This window comes from Fopius arisanus, unplaced genomic scaffold (genome assembly GCF_000806365.1).
Source record: "Fopius arisanus strain USDA-PBARC FA_bdor unplaced genomic scaffold, ASM80636v1 scaffold00024, whole genome shotgun sequence".
NCBI classification, from domain to species: Eukaryota; Metazoa; Arthropoda; class Insecta; order Hymenoptera; family Braconidae; genus Fopius; species Fopius arisanus.
This window is the reverse complement of record NW_011887763.1, coordinates 1,098,028-1,118,844: the sequence shown is the minus strand read 5'-3', so window position 1 is coordinate 1,118,844 and position 20,817 is coordinate 1,098,028. Positions and strand designations below refer to the sequence as shown.

The 20,817-nt window shown below is 35.3% G+C and overlaps 2 protein-coding genes and 2 long non-coding RNA genes across 9 annotated transcripts in view; 2 read left to right on the top strand and 2 right to left on the bottom strand.

The window, feature by feature from the left end:
* The window catches only part of LOC105264687 (serine/threonine-protein kinase MARK2), a 44,287-nt gene extending 34,603 nt beyond the window's left edge, over positions 1–9,684 (bottom strand). For 3 of the 6 annotated variants that reach the window (XM_011301746.1, XM_011301752.1, XM_011301748.1), the window contains exon 1: positions 1,829–2,008. The gene's annotated coding sequence lies outside the window, so the exon portion shown is untranslated. Of the gene's footprint in view, positions 1–1,762; positions 2,009–9,608 lie in introns of those variants that run through there. The other 3 variants (XM_011301728.1, XM_011301747.1, XM_011301749.1) reach the window with 3 other exon arrangements.
* Positions 9,685–13,316: 3,632 nt separating this feature from the next.
* Positions 13,317–16,570, top strand: LOC105264691 (uncharacterized). Its single transcript, XR_892011.1, has 3 exons — positions 13,317–13,759; positions 16,345–16,411; positions 16,493–16,570. It is a non-coding gene; the product is annotated as an uncharacterized lncRNA (long non-coding RNA).
* On the top strand, positions 14,368–15,601 carry LOC105264690 (uncharacterized). The gene is made up of 2 exons (XR_892010.1): positions 14,368–14,587; positions 14,833–15,601. It is a non-coding gene; the product is annotated as an uncharacterized lncRNA (long non-coding RNA).
* On the bottom strand, positions 16,339–19,332 carry LOC105264692 (protein aubergine). The gene is made up of 2 exons (XM_011301754.1): positions 17,689–19,332; positions 16,339–17,391 (listed from the first exon to the last, which is right to left on the bottom strand). The coding sequence occupies exons 1-2, from the start codon at positions 19,294–19,296 to the stop codon at positions 16,339–16,341; spliced, it is 2,661 nt and encodes an 886-aa protein (XP_011300056.1). The 5' UTR covers positions 19,297–19,332.
* Between the last annotated feature and the right edge of the window lie 1,485 nt (positions 19,333–20,817).

Genomic DNA, 20,817 nt, shown 5'->3' with positions numbered 1-20,817 from the left:
TTTTCATTTACTCCATCCCGATATTTTCGTATGCTCGGATATCGCTGGGAAAATAATCGGAGCGATATCAATTGTTGAGTGGAAAAATAGTCAAAAAATATTTTTCAATTTTAATTGTCAACATGAGTCTTCACTGGAGTTGTAAATGACTTTTTAATTTATGTATTTCCCATAAAATATTTTCTGTTTGTTGGAATTGATTTTTTATAAAGATCATTCCACTCGGAATATTGTGATCGTGAACAATACCGTGGAATTTTAGCGATGTATTGCGTTGTTATCAGTTTGGCGCCGAAAGAGATAAAATTATAATCACCATCATTGAGCTGTAATGCCGTCAATTGTCGACCTTAAAACTTGGCTACCAGTTGTTTAAAAGCTACATCCCCCAATCATCCATTGGTCATGTGAATTGAAAGATGAAAAAAAAAAATAATAAATGAAAATGATAGTTTGCAATGGCAACACACGTCACGAATAATTGTCAATTGTTTCGTATCCATCTCTGTAACCTAAGCTTAGTTTGTTCAATTGACCAGTACCACCCACAAGTCTTCCCAATCAACTCGTCAAACTCAATCCCCCAGACTTTAATATTATCAAATGGTTTTTCCACTGCAAAATTATTATTTATTCATCAACCGTTATACCGCCCCCGAAGAGTTAAATAATAAAGATTTTTCGTCGAGATCACCCGATCAAATAAAATAATTCATAAAACTATGGAAAATCGAATAGCCAGCGAAAAATTTGGAGATGGAAAAAAAAATTAGAAGATTTTGATTTTGCAATTTGTTATAAATCTTCGAAATCTGGAAATTTATGAAATACCGGCAATACTTTTTTTAAAATCAATTTTTCAATTCACACTCCCAATCCATAACGCACACAGAAAGAAAAACTAGCTGTAAACTTCTATAACGTAATTAACAATTTTGATCTGAAGTAATTAATGTATTTAATAATTGAGGATTTTCGTCCCGTAGTTCACAACTTTGAAATCGAATTAATCACTTTCAATTTTTTAATTGATATATTTCAGTTGGTAATTGACATTTTAATCGCACAATCTACCAAATTAAATTTTGTAATTTCGTAATTTCGTAATTTATTGATTGGAATGCTTTAGTTAATGTTTTTTTGGGGTAGATCAATGGGAATTGCGAAGGGGGTCGCGATATCCTCGACTTCCTAATATCGTTAGTCTAACCGAGTTAGCATTAACTTCGCATTGGCACATTTACAGCTGAGAAAGCCTCATACACACGTAATCCAACAACCTAGCGTGACTTGACGCCACCCCACCTTCCCCCCCACTTTATACCTCTCCACCATTCCAACACACCTCAATAAATAAATCCACCGAACCACCAAAAATATTTTCTCCAATTCCAATTCCCATAATTTGCACTAATCCACTGGAATAGACTTTCCAAAAACACGACTCCAACGACTTAAATACCGAATCATCAAAACCCCCCACAGTCTCCCCTCAAATTCCATCATACTCCCCCCGACAATCTCAAAAAATTTCTCCGCAAATAAAAAAAAAAAATCCAAAACCTTCGAACCACCTGTACCCCACTCCAAACCCACAAAATCACCGTTAAAAATTATTCCGTTTCCACAACTCAAATAATCAAGAAACATTGACATTCCACTTTCCACTCCAACCTCTCCAGCCTCTCCTCTCACAAAAGAGAAAAATAAATCACTCAAAAAAAAAATGGATAAATGTAGAACTCAAATCGAAAAATTTTACCCTAGCACACATGGTACACATGACACACTAATCAACAATTAAAGTCCGAATCACATGACGTCTCACCTCGGGTGGAATTCGCGTATCACGAATTGATGGAATTGAAATTGGCGATTGAGAATTGTTGGTTTTGGATGAAAGGGGAATAATGATAAGAGGATGTATGTTTGGATGGTAGGGTCTCGCAGTGGTGATGTATGTTTTAATGGAAGAGAGTGTTTTATAATGTGTGTTGCTCGATCGCGCGCCTCGTGCTAACTGAGCGAACAGCGAATGTACGAGCGTCATCGGCCTCGAGGGATAGGCATGAAAACAGTCCAAGTATTAAACACAGACACCGTAAACCCACTGTACAATCAAGACACTTCATTCCCTCTCACTCCCTCATTATGTCATTATCCCATTTTATCTCACTCGCTCGTTCTCTCATTCATCGGTGTCTTTCAACTCTCCAACTCTCAAATAAATCATTGAATCAAATATATTTTGTATTACCTGAGTATATAGGTTATACTCGGCGTAATTATGTTTGTAATTATTATTGAAATCGTCGAAAAATCAATTCTTCATCGACATTCATCGGTCTATAAAATATAATAAATAAAATTGACAGCCGGAAAATTTAATTTGTTTGCCATCACAGAATTTTCAATGTGATAAATTGCGATTTCTGATCTGGCTTTTTTTTTAAATAAATTTTGCAGAGTTATTCTCTTTGAAAAGAATTTGAGAATCGATAACTGCGTTTTTTCGAAAACCAGTTTTTAGCGAATATCTCGGAATCGAAGGAAAATAGTGATATTTTGATATCTACATTTTTTGTAGTTCTCATTTTTCCCTACAAAAAATATTCCCATGAAAATATGTCTATGTTCCTCCAATTCCGAGATTTCAACTAAAACCCGAAATCAAAAAAGCACTTATTCAAATTCCCACTTCGCTGCTGATTTTCCAATTATTCATTGCCCTAATTAAATAAATCAATTGTCATCAATAGCTTTTGTTTATTGAAAATACGAATTTTTCCAATTGGATTTAATGCATTAAGTCACTTCGCTAATGATACGTTGGTGAGTCCACAGTATTTCTTTGTGCGTATCGAGGACAATTGAAATAGTGTGCCTGTACATATTGGGTATATGTACATGTGGGTGTGTACATGATGCTAAATTTGATTATGTGGGTTTATTTGTCTTTTCCTTTTTCCCCCTCACTCAGTCCACGATTGTACGTTTCTTTCTAACTCCAATTGTTATGCAGTTCTTGTGGTAGTATCTTTGTTTCTCCATGGATTAGAAGATTAATTAAATGCATGCAGTGATGGGCGATGGAATATGCGCTGGATGTTGATGAGATTCTTCGGTAACGATCGGTCGATTCGTTTACAGAATACAAAATTAAAAAGCCGGTGTCAGTACTGACACTTTGATGTATTCGAATATTGCGCAATGAGAGGATGTGAAGACATGAATACGAGTTAATCGATGGATCGATGGATCGATGGATCGATGGATCGATGGATCGATGGATCGATAGATCGATAGATCGACTGACCCTTAAGGATATCAAAGCGATATTTTCTTTCTCGAGGAATTCATCATACACAATTTTCAGATTGAAACAAAAATTCTCACGATTCAAAATACAAATATTTTTGAAAAACGGAATTTTATATTCTTCGAAAACTTCTTTACCGATCAATATCGCGGCCATTGCAGTGGAAAATTAACAGTTTTCTAATTGGAAAAGGACTAACAATATATTGACTATAATATTCTTGTTTTTTACCTCAATTTTATGGGAAAATGTAATCTAGATTTTTTATTTTGAAGAAAACGAAGAGAGAAGAAAAATTCTGGTGCTGAATTAATTGATTTCTGTCCAGTAAATTCACCAGACACAAATAAATGTACAGGAATAATGAATAAAATATTGAAACAATTAATAATTAATCATTTGAGAGACTTAATAATTTCTCTCACTGCAACGTAAAAAATCTGGAGATCATTGATTTGATTAAAATGAAATAATGGATGTCTGAGTGATTTTTTGTTTTTAAAATAAAATAATTGATGGAGTTGAGGGTATAATACACCTGGAGGGCATGAAGATCACATGTTGGTGGTATTATGAGAATGAATAATTGGGTCGATTATTATCCGGTGGTGTTATCATTGGGGGTGAAACAACCACCGCAAGACAAGACCAGCAAAAGGGGTATAAACACTGACTTATTTGCACAATGAACTGAGGGTATGAACTCTCTTGTTCAAGCATCCTTGACAACATCTCACCAGCTCTTTCCGTATGTACAGCCAAGTGAAATAGAGTACACCTCATGTTCCAGTTAATTCTTATTTTAAGAATACAGCGCACTTGACGCTCAACAAAATGACCTGCATCATTTGCGTCCTATTTTACAACTAGTAATTACTCTGCTCATTGCTTAATTGCTATTCATCCTTCTAGGAAGATGTTTTTTTAATGTGCCCATTGTCATTGTTAGTACAAAATTTCAATTTTCTTTCAACACTGTCGACTGTAAATTGTGGTTTGTTTTGTATTCGGTAGGTGAACTGAAATTATGCAATTCAACTACATCAATGGTTTCCGCATTGTTGAGAACAAATACATGTATCGGTTTTACGAGGGTATGTAACAGGCAAGTCTCAGAGTTACTTATATATTGTGGATATCTACTTTCACGTGATTACTTTTGAATGAAATTCAAACAACTCAGTTGCGTATTTGTTCGGAGCAGACAGACATACGTGATTGCGTGATTTAACACGGAAAATCACGATAAGATACGTTAATAAACCGTAAGACCTATTGTAAATGACGAGATGTCAAGTGGCTAATATGATTTTTTTTTCTCACCGAGTCCCGTTTGTTCTATTGAATTTTATCCATTTTTCTGAAGCTAATTTTCCAGTAATTTGAGTGGACTTTAAGTTCTCCACAAGGAGATAAATATTTAATAAGATTTACTCTGATATTTTGTAATCGTGAAGTGAAATGGGAATTTCACGGGGTTTTTCCAGAAACTGCAGTAAAAATTACGTAACACTCAGTGAAGGCGAAAATTTTTTATTTTTCCTCGGTGTTATGTAATTTTTCATACAATTTTTGAGAAACAAATCCTGAGTGGCCGCTTCGCTGTGAGATTTCAAAACCCCAAGATATAATTTTATGAAATATTTCCTGGGTATAACAAAGATTATTATTTAAAAAATCAGAATTGAAAATCAGAACTGTTTTATCTACGAAAATATTCAAAAGGTATAAATTTCATATTTGTAATTATTTCTAATAATTCTAATTCCCAATAATCGCCATCCAATTGTAAATAGTGGAATAAAGAAATAATCCAGAAAGATTTAGTAATCTCTGTTATTTTGAATTATTCCGGGGAATAAGGCGATCTAAAAATATATTTTGTTCAATATTTAATTTTCATGTTCGTCAATTGAATGCTGAAAATTAATGTTATCGCTAAAAAATAATATTCCTGTATATCAGGACGAGTGCAACGCGGAAATACCGAAAGTTCATACAAGACTCCGGAGATAACTTGATTTATCATTTGACTTTGTGCATCGAAGCGTACAATTTGTTAAAAATAATTTTAAAAAACAGCGATTTGCATCAGTGATCATGATAAAAATCGATGGGCATGATTATTGTACTCCAATGATATAAATTAAAGAAAATTTAACGCCAGATATTTCCAGTTATCAATCGAATTAAAAAGTACCTCATGAATATTTTTCCCTTGTGAAATGATAATCAATAAAATTGACTAAATTATAAAAAACGATAACTTCTCTGGGATATGAAAAAAGGGATAAAATGTATGATTCATAAATTATCATAGTTAATCAACTTTCACTAATTATGCCAATCGCTGTAATGAGGAAGATTTTTTTCATTCCTTCAGATTTTCTTATTTATTTATAAAATAGAGCAAAGCCGGATTTCCATGTTTAGACACAATTTATATGATCTGTTCACGCTCGTATTATCATGCGGTTTTCCTGGTTCGTAATTTTTCACAAATTATGGATCATTCATCGAAAATAAAAATCGATAGTGAGTAGATAATTTTACAGTAATTATTATGATAAATAAAAATAATTCATTGATTTTTCAATAACCGTATTGATTGTTGCGGTTATATAAATGATTTAATGATTTAATTTAATTTTATAGTTAGCGGGTATTTTGGGCTCGAGGAAAAGGCGCAAGTTCCACTTCTATGGAAACTCATACACTAGAAAAGGAGCGGGAAATGTTAACTATTTAAAATCTACTATTGAGCTGCCGAACTCTTCGAAAAAAATTGAGAACAGCTGTTCCCAATTGAGAGATTGTATTGAGAACAGGCGAGTTAAAGAGGAAATATCAAGATCTTCTTCCTGTATAGAATTCACCGAATCATCTGTTAAATTGGCCTAAAAAATTGTTTCCCTCGCCCCCAAAATAGTTGAATAATTCAAGCAAATTGTTAATACTCTTCGTAACTTCCGATGCCTGCACTGTTAATATTTCCTACACAAATAGAATACTATGCCATAGTTCTCAACGGATCCTAATCATCAATCGTGGAAATATAGTGTACGTCAGACATAATTGTTAATTGGTATATCGATCGGTTGACCTGGTGATAAAAGATTTTAGCAGACTGTTCTTTTTTCAAGCCTCCACTACCTCATAAAATTTTAAACTATGCGTATAATGGCCACGTTTTACTATACAGACTTCAACACGTGACGGTTAAGTGTTACTGGGTTAAGATGTTCGTTCCTCGATCGATTTAACCCAGACAATTTCTCCCCACAAGTCAAACTTCGCAAATAAAAGGAGACTAAAGTCGAAGGAAGAGAATAACACGAGAAAAGACGATAAACTTTTCTAAAACCTTCGGAGTACTTTCGTACTATCCAGAAATCCTAGCAATTCGAATTATACGCACGTAAAAATAAATACTTGAACCCAAGTATATACGGTATACTTGAAATAAGTATAATAAATAATTATTTTACGTCTCTTTTATACTTGATGCTATAATATACTTATAATTTTTATTACGATCGTGAGAAAATAAAATTTTCGTCGATATTCATCGATAATTGAATATACTAGGATCAAGTATAAAGTATACTTGATTCAAGTTTTTTTTTGTGCATATTTTGTGAATATTTGAAATTCAATTTGTCACAGATAAATATGGGCATGTATATTTTTTTTTCTACATGAAGGATGAGGTAGAAAATATGAAATATAGTAAAATAAAATTGAATGGAGGAATAGAATGATTTTGTTGCTAGATGGGCGGACAGGAGGAATAGATATGCCGTCTCCTGGGGAGGAATTGACGAGTCCGGTTGTTGGAACTCGAGTCGTTACCATTTATGGTTACCCATATGGTTATATTGTCCCTGTCCTGACTGGGATCCCGCAAATAGCTGCGAATCATTGCAATATTAAAACCTACACTCCCAAAATATAATCTTTATTTACTTCTAATAGACTTTTTCGCGGTTTAGGATGTGTATTCCACTACTGAAGTTAGATAAATGAGAAAAAATGTTTTCATCAAGAATTCATGTACTTGCAGGGAGAAAATTTACTCGGGTCGAGTACCTTAGATTAGCAATGATTTTTTTTCTCAGTGCGTTGAAGAAAATGTGAGAAAATAAAGCTGTTCTGTGGCATTTCGTCACCTTATGAAGACTCAAAGAATCGGGCTATTTTCCCGTTATCCTCTCGGTGACACACTTTTATTCGATTGCATCCAACGAGTATTGTACAGCGGAAATTTACCGCTCAACTGAGCAAAAAAGATGAATTTTAAAAGCCCTAGTACGAAGCGATTAAAACTAGAGAAATTTCCAAATAGAGACTGAGGACTCAGTCCCAGTTTAAGTTTCTCAATAACAACGAGCGACATCTAACAGAAAAACATAAAAACGTGTTGTAAAATGCATTTCAACATTATAAAACAACGAAACATATTTTCAGCGGAGAATTTGTAACAAGTGCTCTTGTATCAATAGCACGTGCCTCTAGATTACATGACAAAACGAGTGAACAATATTCTAGTCGCCAAGATTTATATTTCGCCAATTGCAGAGGACGAGTGTTTTATTTTCTTCATTACGATTTCTCGGTGTTGAGTTTCCAGAGATTTCTCTTGATTTTTTAAATGTCGAGGAGATGTGGATTCTAGATAATATTTCACAATAATGAGAGAAGGCTAAGGGGCGGAGAATGAATTATTAGCTTGAACGATTTATCAAGAAAATTGTCACGCGCTTCGCACTGAGTTGATGTTTGAAATTGAGATCAATAAATAATTAGGAGAAATCATCGGATTGCGGGAAGACTCGTGATGAGACAAATTGGAAGTTTTTTTCAGTCTTGATGATTCAAAGTGGAGTAATAAATATCGTGAAGCTAAATATGGAATTGGATAGTTATTATTCATTGATTGGTCAGTGAGAAATCAGGATTTTTAGGAGCAATTAGCGGGAGACCTTCTCCATTTTTAATCGAGACCATTCAATAATTATTGTAATCGATAGTTCAGATGAATGGAGAAGAACTCAATAACTGTTTTCTCAGTAGAATTGATTCGAAAGAATTTTTCTTGCAGTTTTTAATCTTATCAAGATTCAATTTCGAGTGTTTCCCAATATCATTTTCAATCGCTGAAAATAACAGAACAGTCTCTCCAAAATCTGATAATACTTATTTAATTTCTCGTGACATCGATTTTTTATCGAAGTTAAAAAAACAATTTCGTTTATCCCTGACTATCTTCCCAATTTCACCGCGGATAATACGATATTGAGAATCAATATCGTGTCCTTTCAGAATAAATACCAAACCATCGAACTTTTTAACAAAGCGAAAATAGAAAAAATTACCGCTTTTGTCTCTCGGGGATTGCGCTATCTCTAGCTTATCAATCAGTAAAGTAAAAACATTGCGGAGGACGCAAAATGGATTGTTGAGAATCACAGATCGGTTAGAATTGTTGATAAACATAACAACGATACCCACACCCGCAAACGTACACTTTCCAATTAAGCGGGATGACGTATCAACTGTCACAAATTTGCAATGAACAAATCCCTCACGTACGTGTTTTCTCGTGTCACAGGGTTCCATTAAGAGATTAATCTCTTCTAAATTAACTTCATGACGAATAATTTGATTTTTGATTGACGGAGTTAATGGAAGTTTCAGTGAAATGACATAAATTATCATTTGGAATTTACTGAGCAATTGAGCTTAAACGTTCCAACAGTCTATCCCGTTTTGGGAGTAGTAACCCCATCTTAAAGTTGACGGAAAATCCTGTGCGTGAGGGATTTATGATGATAATTCGGTTGTGAAGTCCTCAAACAAGGGAAGTTCGAAATCTCCTTCATTACTTGTCGAATATCGCTGAAGTCTAGAGATTCAAAAAGACCTGCCATTAATGCGTAATTTAAATAATTACGAAAGTCACAATAAATAAAGAAAATATGAAGTCCTCGTTTTTCAATTAAATTTGAAAAAATCATTCATTAAATCAAGATTTGAGAATATTACTTCCACTTTCAATAATTCAAATCCAGTGAATACTCTTTGAGATTTTTCTTTATATTTCGTAATTAACGAGAAATCTACATGATTGGAAATATCAATTAGATTTCAAACATGATTAGTCGTTTTTGTCGCGTGAGGACTCGAGATTCGAACTTGTCTTGTTTGTGATTCACAACGAAATTCAACCAACGAGCAAAATGGATGACGATATTGATTGAAAAATAAGATGGATGTTTTTCTAACTTACTTTTGAGTTTGTGACGCGATCGGCGGGCACGGATTCGGGAACAGTTTGCAGTGTGCTCCGCATGGTATTGTACATTGTAGGCCAGCCAGGATTACTGCCTCAAACCCTCCAACACTTCGGTGCAGCAGCTTCTGCCCCTACGCCTAAACAAATCAAAATTAATCAGAATAATATTCCTTCGAATTGTTATTTTGGATAATAAATTAGTAATCGTTAATTTCTCTCATAGTAAAATTTGTCGAATGCCCATTTCAGTGAAAGTTATCCAACCGCTTGAGAAAAAACAGAAATTACTGTTATTATAAATTAATTTAATGAAAATTAACGGCTGTAAAACAATATAATTACCGAACGGTTGGATAATTTTGACTGAATGTATATTTCATATAATATTCATATAATAACGTTCGATTAAAAATGAGAAGTTTTACAATTGAATAATTACAATATCTCGGGAGTAAACAATAAATCATATTTCATATAAGTTTTAAAAAATTTGTTTATCAAGGTTATGAAATTAATTCTGGGTGTAATTCACTTCCTCCTACCTGCATTAATTACAGAATAGGAGAAATAGTTATAACGACTAATAAAAAAGCGAAAGCTAGCTTTCGTGCTACGGTAATTGCACCAGGGATTGTTGGATTTGATTTAAACATCAAAATCCCACAATAGCTCTGGTGGAAAGTCCATTAACGCAAAAACGACAGTGCGAGAAAAAATGGAAACAAACGTTTACGGAAGTTCATTCAGTGCTGAAATTTATTCTACACTATTCATATTTATTCTGGATAAATTTTCTCTCAATGAAGTATCAATAACGTAATACTCGTAGAATCTAAAAATATCTCATGAAAGGACGAATTACTTTCTCAGAAAAAAAAATCAATGAAGCACACACAACGAAGGACTACGATAAACTAGATTTTTGTTTATAGATTTTCCCAGAATTCCAATGAAATCCTGAAAATTATTTGTCCCTACGAAAATAGTAAATTCATCAGGGCTCAGGACATTCCTCAGATAATTGTTGCTGTACATTTTTAATTAAATTAACCCCAGTAAACATTCGCTCAATGCTAGAATTTTGTAATTAATTGAATCCTGTACTCTTGGAGTACCTTCTGCAATTAATATAGAGGACATTGTCAATCGGAATGCATCACTTGATGAGGCAAGTTGAATAGGTGTTGATTGAGGCGAGACTTTGAATTTAAAAAGGAGGTCAGCTTCCTTCCGCGTATGACCACACGTTTGAAAAAGTGTGTAAAACTCTCTTGCTGATTCACCAAAACGCTTTCGCATTCGACTTGTGCTCATACCCCCATCCCATCATTTTCTCCGTCATCACCACTAAATAAATATTATTACTATCTTCACCTCAAGACGTTTGTTTTGGAGTTAAACGCTCCAGTGACGAAATGTGACGTAAGGAATTTTTGATAAGAATAATCTCTATTTTAGCTCGACGCGAAATAAAATTCAAAAGAATAACAACATTTGTATCCTTATGAATCATCAAATGGAATGTACATTTCGTGTTATCTGGATTTTAAGGACAACCTGGTGTCTAGATCGTGCACTTGTCATTTACACAGGTGCAGGTGCACCGGAGCTATTTCACCTTTAAATTTGTACAGTAATTTAGAGTTCCTTCAGTATTGATTAACAATGAAATCCAAATGTCATTATTTCCCTTCACTTCCAACGTCTTGACAAATATTATTTTTACATCTAATTGGCACTACGAAAATTGTTAAATAATTATTGTAAAAAAATATCGGTCGTTTTAACTATTCCTGATAAGTCATTATTATTATACACTGGTTTATCCAGTGATATTTATTAGTGGAGTGTGAAGGGGCATGAGCATTCATAAATAATAAAAGAACAAAAAGTTCAAAGCCTTCAACCGTTTCCACTCCAGAGATATCAATGTGTGCACTCAATAAACAATTTCACTGAGCTTTGCAGATATTTTATAATTCCGTTTTGGGATGGAAAGATTCGAGGGATTAACTCGCGTTAATATTTTTCTACAGCGATTTTTTTTTTTTATAACGCGAAATTTTTTGGAATAAAAATGTTCATCACACATATGTGAAATAAATACTCTAAAATAATTGACAATGATGAAGAATTTTGCAATGTGTTATGAAAAATTATGATAAAACTCTCTCATTGTTTAAAAGCCAAAACCTCCAAAAACTTTTCGTTAATTGATAAATACGTGAATTCAACTCGAGTATTAAATAAAAAAATAATGAAATATCTCCGGATTTCCTGCAAAAAAGATGAATTAAGTTTCTCGTTACGCGTCCTGTCGATTAACAAAAAAATCTTATATCCAGATATCTCTAAAGCCCGAAATTCCACTTTTCGTTGATTGAACCCCACGTTACGTAATTACTGTCATATTCTCTCGTACATCCGTTCAGGGATGAGTGCAAAAGGGTAACAAGCAGTTGCCAACGACAGACGGCCTAATGAAAGAGCACTTCGATCGCAGAAGGATTTCCTGGCGATGACTAAAATCGTATAAACACGAGGTGGAATAAAAATACAAAGATACACGGAAACGAGAAAATTCGATGAGAAGGTATAATTGGCGAATTTTCATCGTGTCGGTGAACCCATTTGCACCGATAATTGTTAGACGACCCTGAAGTGGTCATACCGCCCCCACCCTTCCGCTTCATTAAAAAAAAAAAATCATTCCATTTCCGTTGCCAAATTCCATTGCGTCTGACGTTACATTCTGCTTGACAACTGCAGCGAATTATTCAATCCCTCATTGTCCGTTATTCGAAATTCTCAAAATCAATTGCCCCATATGTACCCCACCCACAATTCGCCCACTTCCAGTGGTTTCTCCCTCAGTAAAGAAAAAAAAATCATCATCACGATTGAAACGTGAAAATAGCCGGAGAAACTTGAACTCGTTGCAAAAAAAAAGAACACTTAGAAAACCCTGAGGAAAGTTAGACTCAATCTTAAAACACGTTTATTGTCAGGCAGACGATACCGAATATAGAGAATTGGCAGAGAAAACATGAACTCTACCAATAGAGATAAAAACCTCAGCTGAAAGTACAAATTATGGAAGTTTGTGGTGATTCGAAATTGTAAAACAGTCAAGACTCAAACTCTCCATTGTTTGTAAATTGTGAGTTTATTTTGAAAACCCAGCTCAGGTGTAAACGCCAGAAGACGTCTCCTGTAGCTGAAGTTAACAAAAAAACGCATCTTTTTTCTCTTTTGAATATAATCCCTCATTCAATGTGATGCGTCAATAATTTAATTCTCGAAAAACTGTATTCAGTTACTGATTATGGAAAAGTGAAATTAGCTCATAAATATGAGGGAAGGTCCAAGGGAATAGTGTCTTTACACCAGAATCTCCACCTGAAAGTGAAGGGACTGAAAACTCGTTCACCATTGACTCGACCTCGCAGTCGAGTCCTTCGAGGTCGACCATTACATATATATTTACCCCATTTTTTAAAAATTTCCCTCTAACAACGAGACTCGAGATATGAATCGAATTTCACACCTAAACATCACACAAAACCTCAGTAAAAATAAAAAATGAGGGCATTAAAAAAATGGAATAAATATGTGGAGCTCGAGTGGCCAATACTCAATACCAAATCTGTATATTTTTACACCAAACGTATATGACGCTGTATATTCATCTACTTACATAGTCAACAAAAAGTAAATACGTAGTGGCACATACGACCGCTGAATTTCTACAAGTATCTCCAATATTTAAAAGTCCAAAGTAAAATCACCACTTGTAAAATGTGTGAAAAGGGCGGTTGAAAATTCCTCCAGGGCTTGACACATTCAGAACCCCATAATTACACTGTGAAAAAACTCCACATTAACCTTCAAACTCACTTGATCCATCAAACACTAGCAAACCAAAAATATCCCTCGAAAAACTCACAAATCCCAGATTAAAATAATAATAATAACCGCACGTCCTGGTTAGTAACCTAGAAAGCGAGCATTTGGCGATTACGGGACTCTGTCCATACGATTGAAGAATAAATTTTCGAGTGGCTCTCAACTACACCCGAAAAATGATTATGGGAGAATTTGTCCACGGGATTATCGAATCAGCAAAATTCAACGGAGAATAAGAGGTAAAACTTCACTGGTGTTGTAGAAATATGTAATAATCTTGATTCACTTGTGTTCGAGGGGATATGCACGGTGGAATAATGGAATTATGGAATTGTTGGATTGTCGGATGGCCGGGTGATGGGGGAAGATGGGTGAGGATTGCGTAAAGATGGAAGTGCGGATTTTTTTTGTTTTCGGGGGTATGAAAAATAATCAATGGAAATACGCAGGCAAAATGGGATTTTCACAGTTGACACAAGAGCCGTTTTTCACTCGCGATCGAACGGTCGTCTGGGCTCCAACTGCCCCCGCCCCCGCGCTCACTTTACGCCAACATTCAGACAATGTGTTTTTTTTTTATTATTATCCTAACAATTGGACAGTTTCACACCAATACTATCATTCACCCCAATTCATTTGCTATCAGTCAACTAATGTGTAAACAACGATTATTATAATTACCCATTTGTGACAGATTTCACGAGCGAAATGCACACCACATTAACAAACGTCCCCCACCTATTGCCACATGCAGACATTACACACTGGTTAAATTTTCAATATGGCTGACTCAACCTCGGGGCGAGACGATGCGGAGAGTTTTACAAGTTATGGCGCTACTCACCACCTCTCTTTTCGCTCCTGTTACCGATGTCCAGAGGACGCCCGATCCTCTCCCCTTTCAGCAATAATGACATATCCAAATTGTTTTTATAAATTTATTTACTTTGGGTTTACATCTGCGGAAGAAATACCTCCAGATGATATGCTGATGCTGAATATATTCTCGTGTTCTCAATAAATTTATTTGGCTAATTTTTTTTCTCATTCGATATTTTTTTATTCAGGTGAGCTTTTCGGAGACTATATTCGAATATTTTTTTATGTCATCGGTACCTGTAATCACGCGATTCTAACCTCAATTCGCTCGCCAAAATCGCGAATTATGGAGCCAATAATATAAAATAGTATTTGAAATACGTGCGACTCCCACGAGCCAAAAATTCCATCAAGTTCATCTTGTTGTATAATATGCTATTTCTCTCGTTGAAGGGATATGATAGAGATTTTTATGTTTTTTTGTCGATTCTAGGGAACGGGAATTGCAGAGAATTTTTGAGGGATGACAGGGTGTGGGCAGCTCGGAGGAATCGCCAATTTGCGAGATGCAATCAGTGACAAAGTGGGATAAATTTTATAGTTCTGTTAAATGGAGTAATTTTAATGGATTGGTGTTTAATATTTTATTTATCGAGTTATCACCTTCGTGATATTACAAGAAACAAAATTTGGTGTAAACTGGGTACACCCCAGAACAGTGAGAAATTATAACAGAACTAAACAAGTCAAGTAATTTAGCATTTCCAAATGCTTAAACACAACGAAAAATATTTTGATCTCCACTGCGCGTTGTTTGCAATTCTCCTACGAAATTGAATAATTTCATTATTCCAGAAGATTTTTAGAAAAACAAGTTCAATTTTTATATTGAAACTATAGTCTTACATTTTTTTCACCAGGAAAAAATTGTCAGTGTATTATGTACGAACTGTTTAACTCTGTGAAATCGATTTTCACACTTTCTTTCATAGTCGTCAAATTTTTACAAACTCCATAGATTTTTTGTTGATGCCATATATTCAAGAGAAGTGAGAAAATTCATGTCAGAAAATAAATCTAGATTGTCAACTCCAATCCTTTAAAATGAAAATTCTTATGTTATTAGATTGTAAATTATCTGTTTCAGCAACAGATGAACGCTATAAAAAGAACATAAATAAAAAGTCATCATTTTGTCAAGAGTAAATGATTAATGTGAATAGTGAATTCTTCAGTCTTTCTTAATAAACTTTGGTCCATAACAGTCATCTATCTTTTAAAACTTCTCCAAGAAAAATTCACTTTGAAAACATCAAAAAATCCATTCATATCGAGTGTTATCATCCGCATGAATCTGTTATACTTCCTCTACGTTTCCACGCTTTCCTTCTGATTCTGTATATTCCGTATAATCATCAAGCTAGTAATAAATAATAAAAAAATTAATGGTTGCATATGTAAAACGAAAGTGATAACAGCAATGCGGAAATTCTGTAGTACGTCAATCATACGCATTAAATCGTCCATGAATTTTCCCAGAACTTTTCAAGATTTTGTTTTTATACAATTAAATAAACTCTTATATTGAGTACGCATCGTGATACCGACGTTTTTTTTTTGTCAAATTGAAATTCTGCTGTCAACGCAAATGTCAACAGACTGCGATTATTAATGCAATAAAATCCTGAAAAATTCTGAAAAAAAACTACTACGTACAACAATCCCCTCAGAATATAAATTACTCTTCAATGAACTTCAGTAGTATCAAACAGGAAAAAAATCCTCCACATTTTCTGACGACAAAACAAAACGAAAATAGTTGATTAGAATTTTTTGAATCGTCTCACTTTCTTCTCTCCTGAGTTTAAACAAAACCTCTTTCTTTATTGCACCTTTGGACTGTTCTTCAACCGATTTTGTGAAAAGACACTCAATCAAAAAAATCTTCAAAGAAAACTTCAAAGAATTTGATCTCGTTACGATTACCCCTCTTTCTGTTTTACAGGAAGTAGAGAAGACTTGCAAGGTGATCATTAGTTGGTGCTGCGTGAATTGATTGGGACACCAAGAAGGCAAGTTTATGGGCAAACTGCACTGGTGCTGGGACTCTCATGGTAGTGCTGCAGTTGAAGTAAAGGTGAGTCATCTTATAGGTCAGCAGCTGGAGCTTGTCTGGGGTGAGCTGAAGTGAGTCATAAATGACACTGTAAGATGTTGGTGCAACAGTTCCTTGCTTGACACTCTGTGAAATCAGGAAGAAATCGTACTTCATGGGATTAGTCACAACATCATCGACTACTGTGCCTGGCAAAGGGTTCCTAGTACCCTGGAAAAATCTCGTATTGATCCTCTTGGTTACGACGATGTACCCCAATTTAACAGGCTGCACATTATTGTAGAACTTGGTGATAGCTTCCTCTACATGGCTGACCTCGTGATCCACAACGAATGGAACTTGTCCCTCACCAACACCATCTCTGTACACGATAATGTGACTGGGAAGTGCACCATTGTTCACTTGCTTGTACTTCTCCAAAGCCTTCACCATATTCGCAGCGAAATGACTGGACAATTCCTCTCCAGATTTGTGGGCTGAGACTGCAGAGAAATATCGACTCAATTTTCTATCCAGAGAAGCTACCATTGCACCGAAATCTGTCTCTCGTTTGTTTGTGTCATGGCATGCGTCATATCCAACCACCATTACTCCACCCAGGGGATTATGAATGGTCCAGGGTATTCCTCCAATTTTGCAATTGATTTGAATAGCAACTTTTGTTGCTATTGACATCATTCCTTTGGGGTTGAAGCAACGAGCTGTTACGACTTGGCTTGGAACGGGACGATCAATGCACAGCTTTTTCTTTATTGCTGAATATGTGTCAGCACGATTTTTAGTGAGAATACACATGACAAGCTGGGGACTGACTTTACACAAAATCTTCTCGAGACAATCAGTGTAAGAATCAGATTTGTCATTGCGAATCTCGAGGTACTGAGGCTCACTTATGGCGAAGTTTTTAGTAGAACGCACCATTCCAGCAACAAAACTCTGGATAAATATAGAAATATAAAAATTCCACTCGTTTAAGCATGAATTGTTTTTTACATCTAAATTTTTCAACTAATTTTAAATAAACATGGATACGAAGAGAAATTAATATCAGAATTTTTTGATTTTTGGATTGCCATGAACCTCATAATAATAAAAATATTAATAGTGCATTTTATCTTGTGTATTTTCCACTGATTTTCCTTCATTTCTCAAGTATTCAGCAATGAAATTTCAAATTCCATTTTGTAATGATTTTTCACGATTGTGGGAACTGATAAAAATTAGAAGACTTACCCTAGCATCACGTGCAGATCTCTCTGGTACCACCACAATCCACTGCTTGAGCTGATTTGTAATGAACAGGCTGTTATCTCTGATACTTTTGGTCCAATCTGCCTCAGGTCCGCCTTGCACAAATTTGGCATCACCAAAATGAATGTTTTCATTAGGTAAATGTCGTCCCTGAAGTTTCACGAGCTGTGAATCGAGTGTCAAGTTCCAATTTTTGAATTCCTCTTGGATTGCTGGTGTACTATTTAGTCGACGATTAAAAGCGAGGAGTTTATCGATACGCCTCTGTGGAGTCACCCTAGTGTGCTGTGCTAATGCAGACATCAAACGAAAATCATTCCTCATTTTATCAGTGAGACCTGTAGCTCTACACAATTCAGGAACTAAATAAATAATTTCATCTTGCCCAGCACGACGATCACGACCTGAGGAACGTGTCACAAGAAGTGGCTGTGTGGGTACCTTAATGTTAATCCCATATCGTTGACTATAGTAGTTCATATACATCACTTGTGCATTATCTTTTTTGGAAAAGAATGTACTCTGAGGACTCTGTTGAAAATCCACGTCATCAATGCGATAGGTCTTGTTATTGTAACTCGTTAGAATAGTGAGACCGATAACTTCTGACTTGAAGGTGTTCTGGTAAGTTCCAGGACTTCTCTCTCTGATGTCCTGCAAAATATGGAGTAGTGTCTCCTGCCTCATGATCTTGTGATTGATCTCAGCGCACATAAGAACATCACGTTCGTGTTGACGAATTGATGTGATATAACCAGGCCACAGTTCAAACTGGTACTCTCTTATTTCCACCTTGTCTTGTGGATCGAAATAATTTCTCCCCACTAGTTGAAGATTTAGAGACTCCAGACACTTTCTTGTCAAAATATTGTAGAATTGAAGGTAATGAGGATCTCCTTTTGTCATATCCCCAACAAGTCTGATCGTTATTTCAATGATGCAGTTGTCACTGAGACGTTGTGAATGCACTACCATATTCTGATCAGGTGCTGTCAGTCTGTTGGTAGTGTACAGAACTGTTCCATCAAAAATGTACGATCCCAGTGCCTGACGATGCTGACGTAGCAATCCCTTCCTTGCAATCGTGCGATCTTCCTCCGGTTTGAAATCAACTCTGTACTGGTACAGACACCAGTCAGGTTTCTCCAAGATTTTGTAGTAATTGGTTGTCAAATTAATGACATCCCCTGAAATTCCTTTTTTACATAAGGTAACATGTTCTGGGCGAGTGTTGATGATTTCACCACTGACGATTCTCCTGCCTCTCAAGGAACCTCTACCCACACACCCACCACCATCACCTCCGGGACCAGGCAGTGCTACCTCCAGCGGTGGTAGCGATTTGGGTCCTTCGGGCACCTCTCCCTGTTTGAAAGGCACGTGAAAAGGTGCTGGTGCTCTTACAGAACGTCCAATACTCATTGGGAGTCCTCTCTGACCCAAGGAAACTGATTCTGCTGGAAGAGCGCCTACTGAGGCAGGGCCACCTGCAGGACGTCCAAAAGCACTTCGAGGAGCCTTTGCTGGCTTGTCATCTCCTGGAATACATCGAGCCCGACCTCGACTCCTTCCGATGGGTTTCCCTTCCATCGTTCTAGTCTCTTATGCTGTCAAACATAAATTCAGAAATCGTGAGCAACCATTTTGGGACAGAACAAAACAACAACTCATCGGTGCGCTTTTCAAAAAATATCCAAAAATCCCAGGAAATTGCAAATTTTTTATCGAAATATTTTTTTGACGTGTGAGAAATATGAAAAATAATTACAAGGATTCCCCTATCCCCCCATAATTCTAGGAATATTCACAAAAAACTGAAAACGCCCAAAAGACGACTTTAATTCTTGTAAACAATAAGCTCTGATAAAAAAAGATTAAATAAACACTAAACTCTCCCCATCGGTTCCCACAAAAATGGAAGTAAAAAATTGATTTATAAAATCATAACATTTTTTTTCTAATTGTTTCATAAAATAAAAAACTTCATGTGACTGTTATAAAGAAAATTATTTTTGATTATATAATTGAGAATTGAAAGTATATTTTTGTTTATGATGCCGAGCTATTGTCGGTGGTATTTCTTCCACCAGATTTATACCCTTTTTTCTCCACTCAACCGTGTTGTTTACATTTGGAGTTCGCAAGGTGATCCTTGGGGTTCGGCAATGGAACACAAAGAGTCCCCTGATGAATAACAAATTATATTCCTTTGATCTACCGCAATCCGTCCAGCAAATGTTTATTCTCCCCTGAGAGAAATTTATTATATATATTATAAATATTTTTGTCATATATTCATTCATTTCTTTAGAGGAGAATTCAATCTTCTTGTATAGCACTTCTTCCTTCGAGTAATTTCCAGAAATTCATGATTATTATAGTTCATGTTAATTATGCTCTTAAATGCGTTCTCTTAATAATTATTTATGTTGAAATAAATATAAATGCAATATTTTATGTTCTCATTCCTTCTTTACACTTAAATCAAGTAAATTCTATTTATTCATTGTAGATGATACAGGGCAATTTTCAATTTCGATTTTTTATCGCAATCGCATTGATAACAAAACGTATTACATTCAAGTAATGTTTTTCATCTTCCAAGTACTGATACGCGGATTAAACAAAGAAGGAAATCGATCCCCAAGTAACAATGATAAATTGAAACAACTACGGAAGTCTCGTATCGCGGTATCCCCATGGGAATTGAAGAATAATTCAGTCTGTCTCTTGATATTCTGTAATAATTCATCAATTTGTTTATATTAGGACTGAATGGCTCATTCCACATCGAAGAAACTCGACAAAAAGTCGAGCCGAGCCCAGACGAAGAAATAGAAATGAAAAAAAAATAATGGCGCCAACTTACGACTGGGATTTTGCGTAGAAATGCTTTTTGCATTTTAAAATACGAAGATGGAACTTTTCCGAATACTTTCTGGATGACACAACTTGCATGACTCATCCGAGGACTTGGGGACATCCTAGACTGTATTTAGCAAAAATTGAAATAGGTTGGAGAACCGAAACCGCGGGACGAAGTTTTTTTATGAAGCACTTGGTCTTGGGAATAAAGTATCATAATTTGAGATTTTATGGACGTGACGACAT

Excerpts from the sequence above, each read along its gene's own strand:
- LOC105264692 (XM_011301754.1), bottom strand. The coding sequence starts at position 19,296 with ATGGAAGGGAAACCCATCGGAAGGAGTCGAGGTCGGGCTCGATGTATT. Across the intron at positions 17,392-17,688 it reads GATCTGCACGTGATGCTAGG|AGTTTTGTTGCTGGAATGGT; the intron begins GTAAGTCTTCTA and ends ATATTTATCCAG.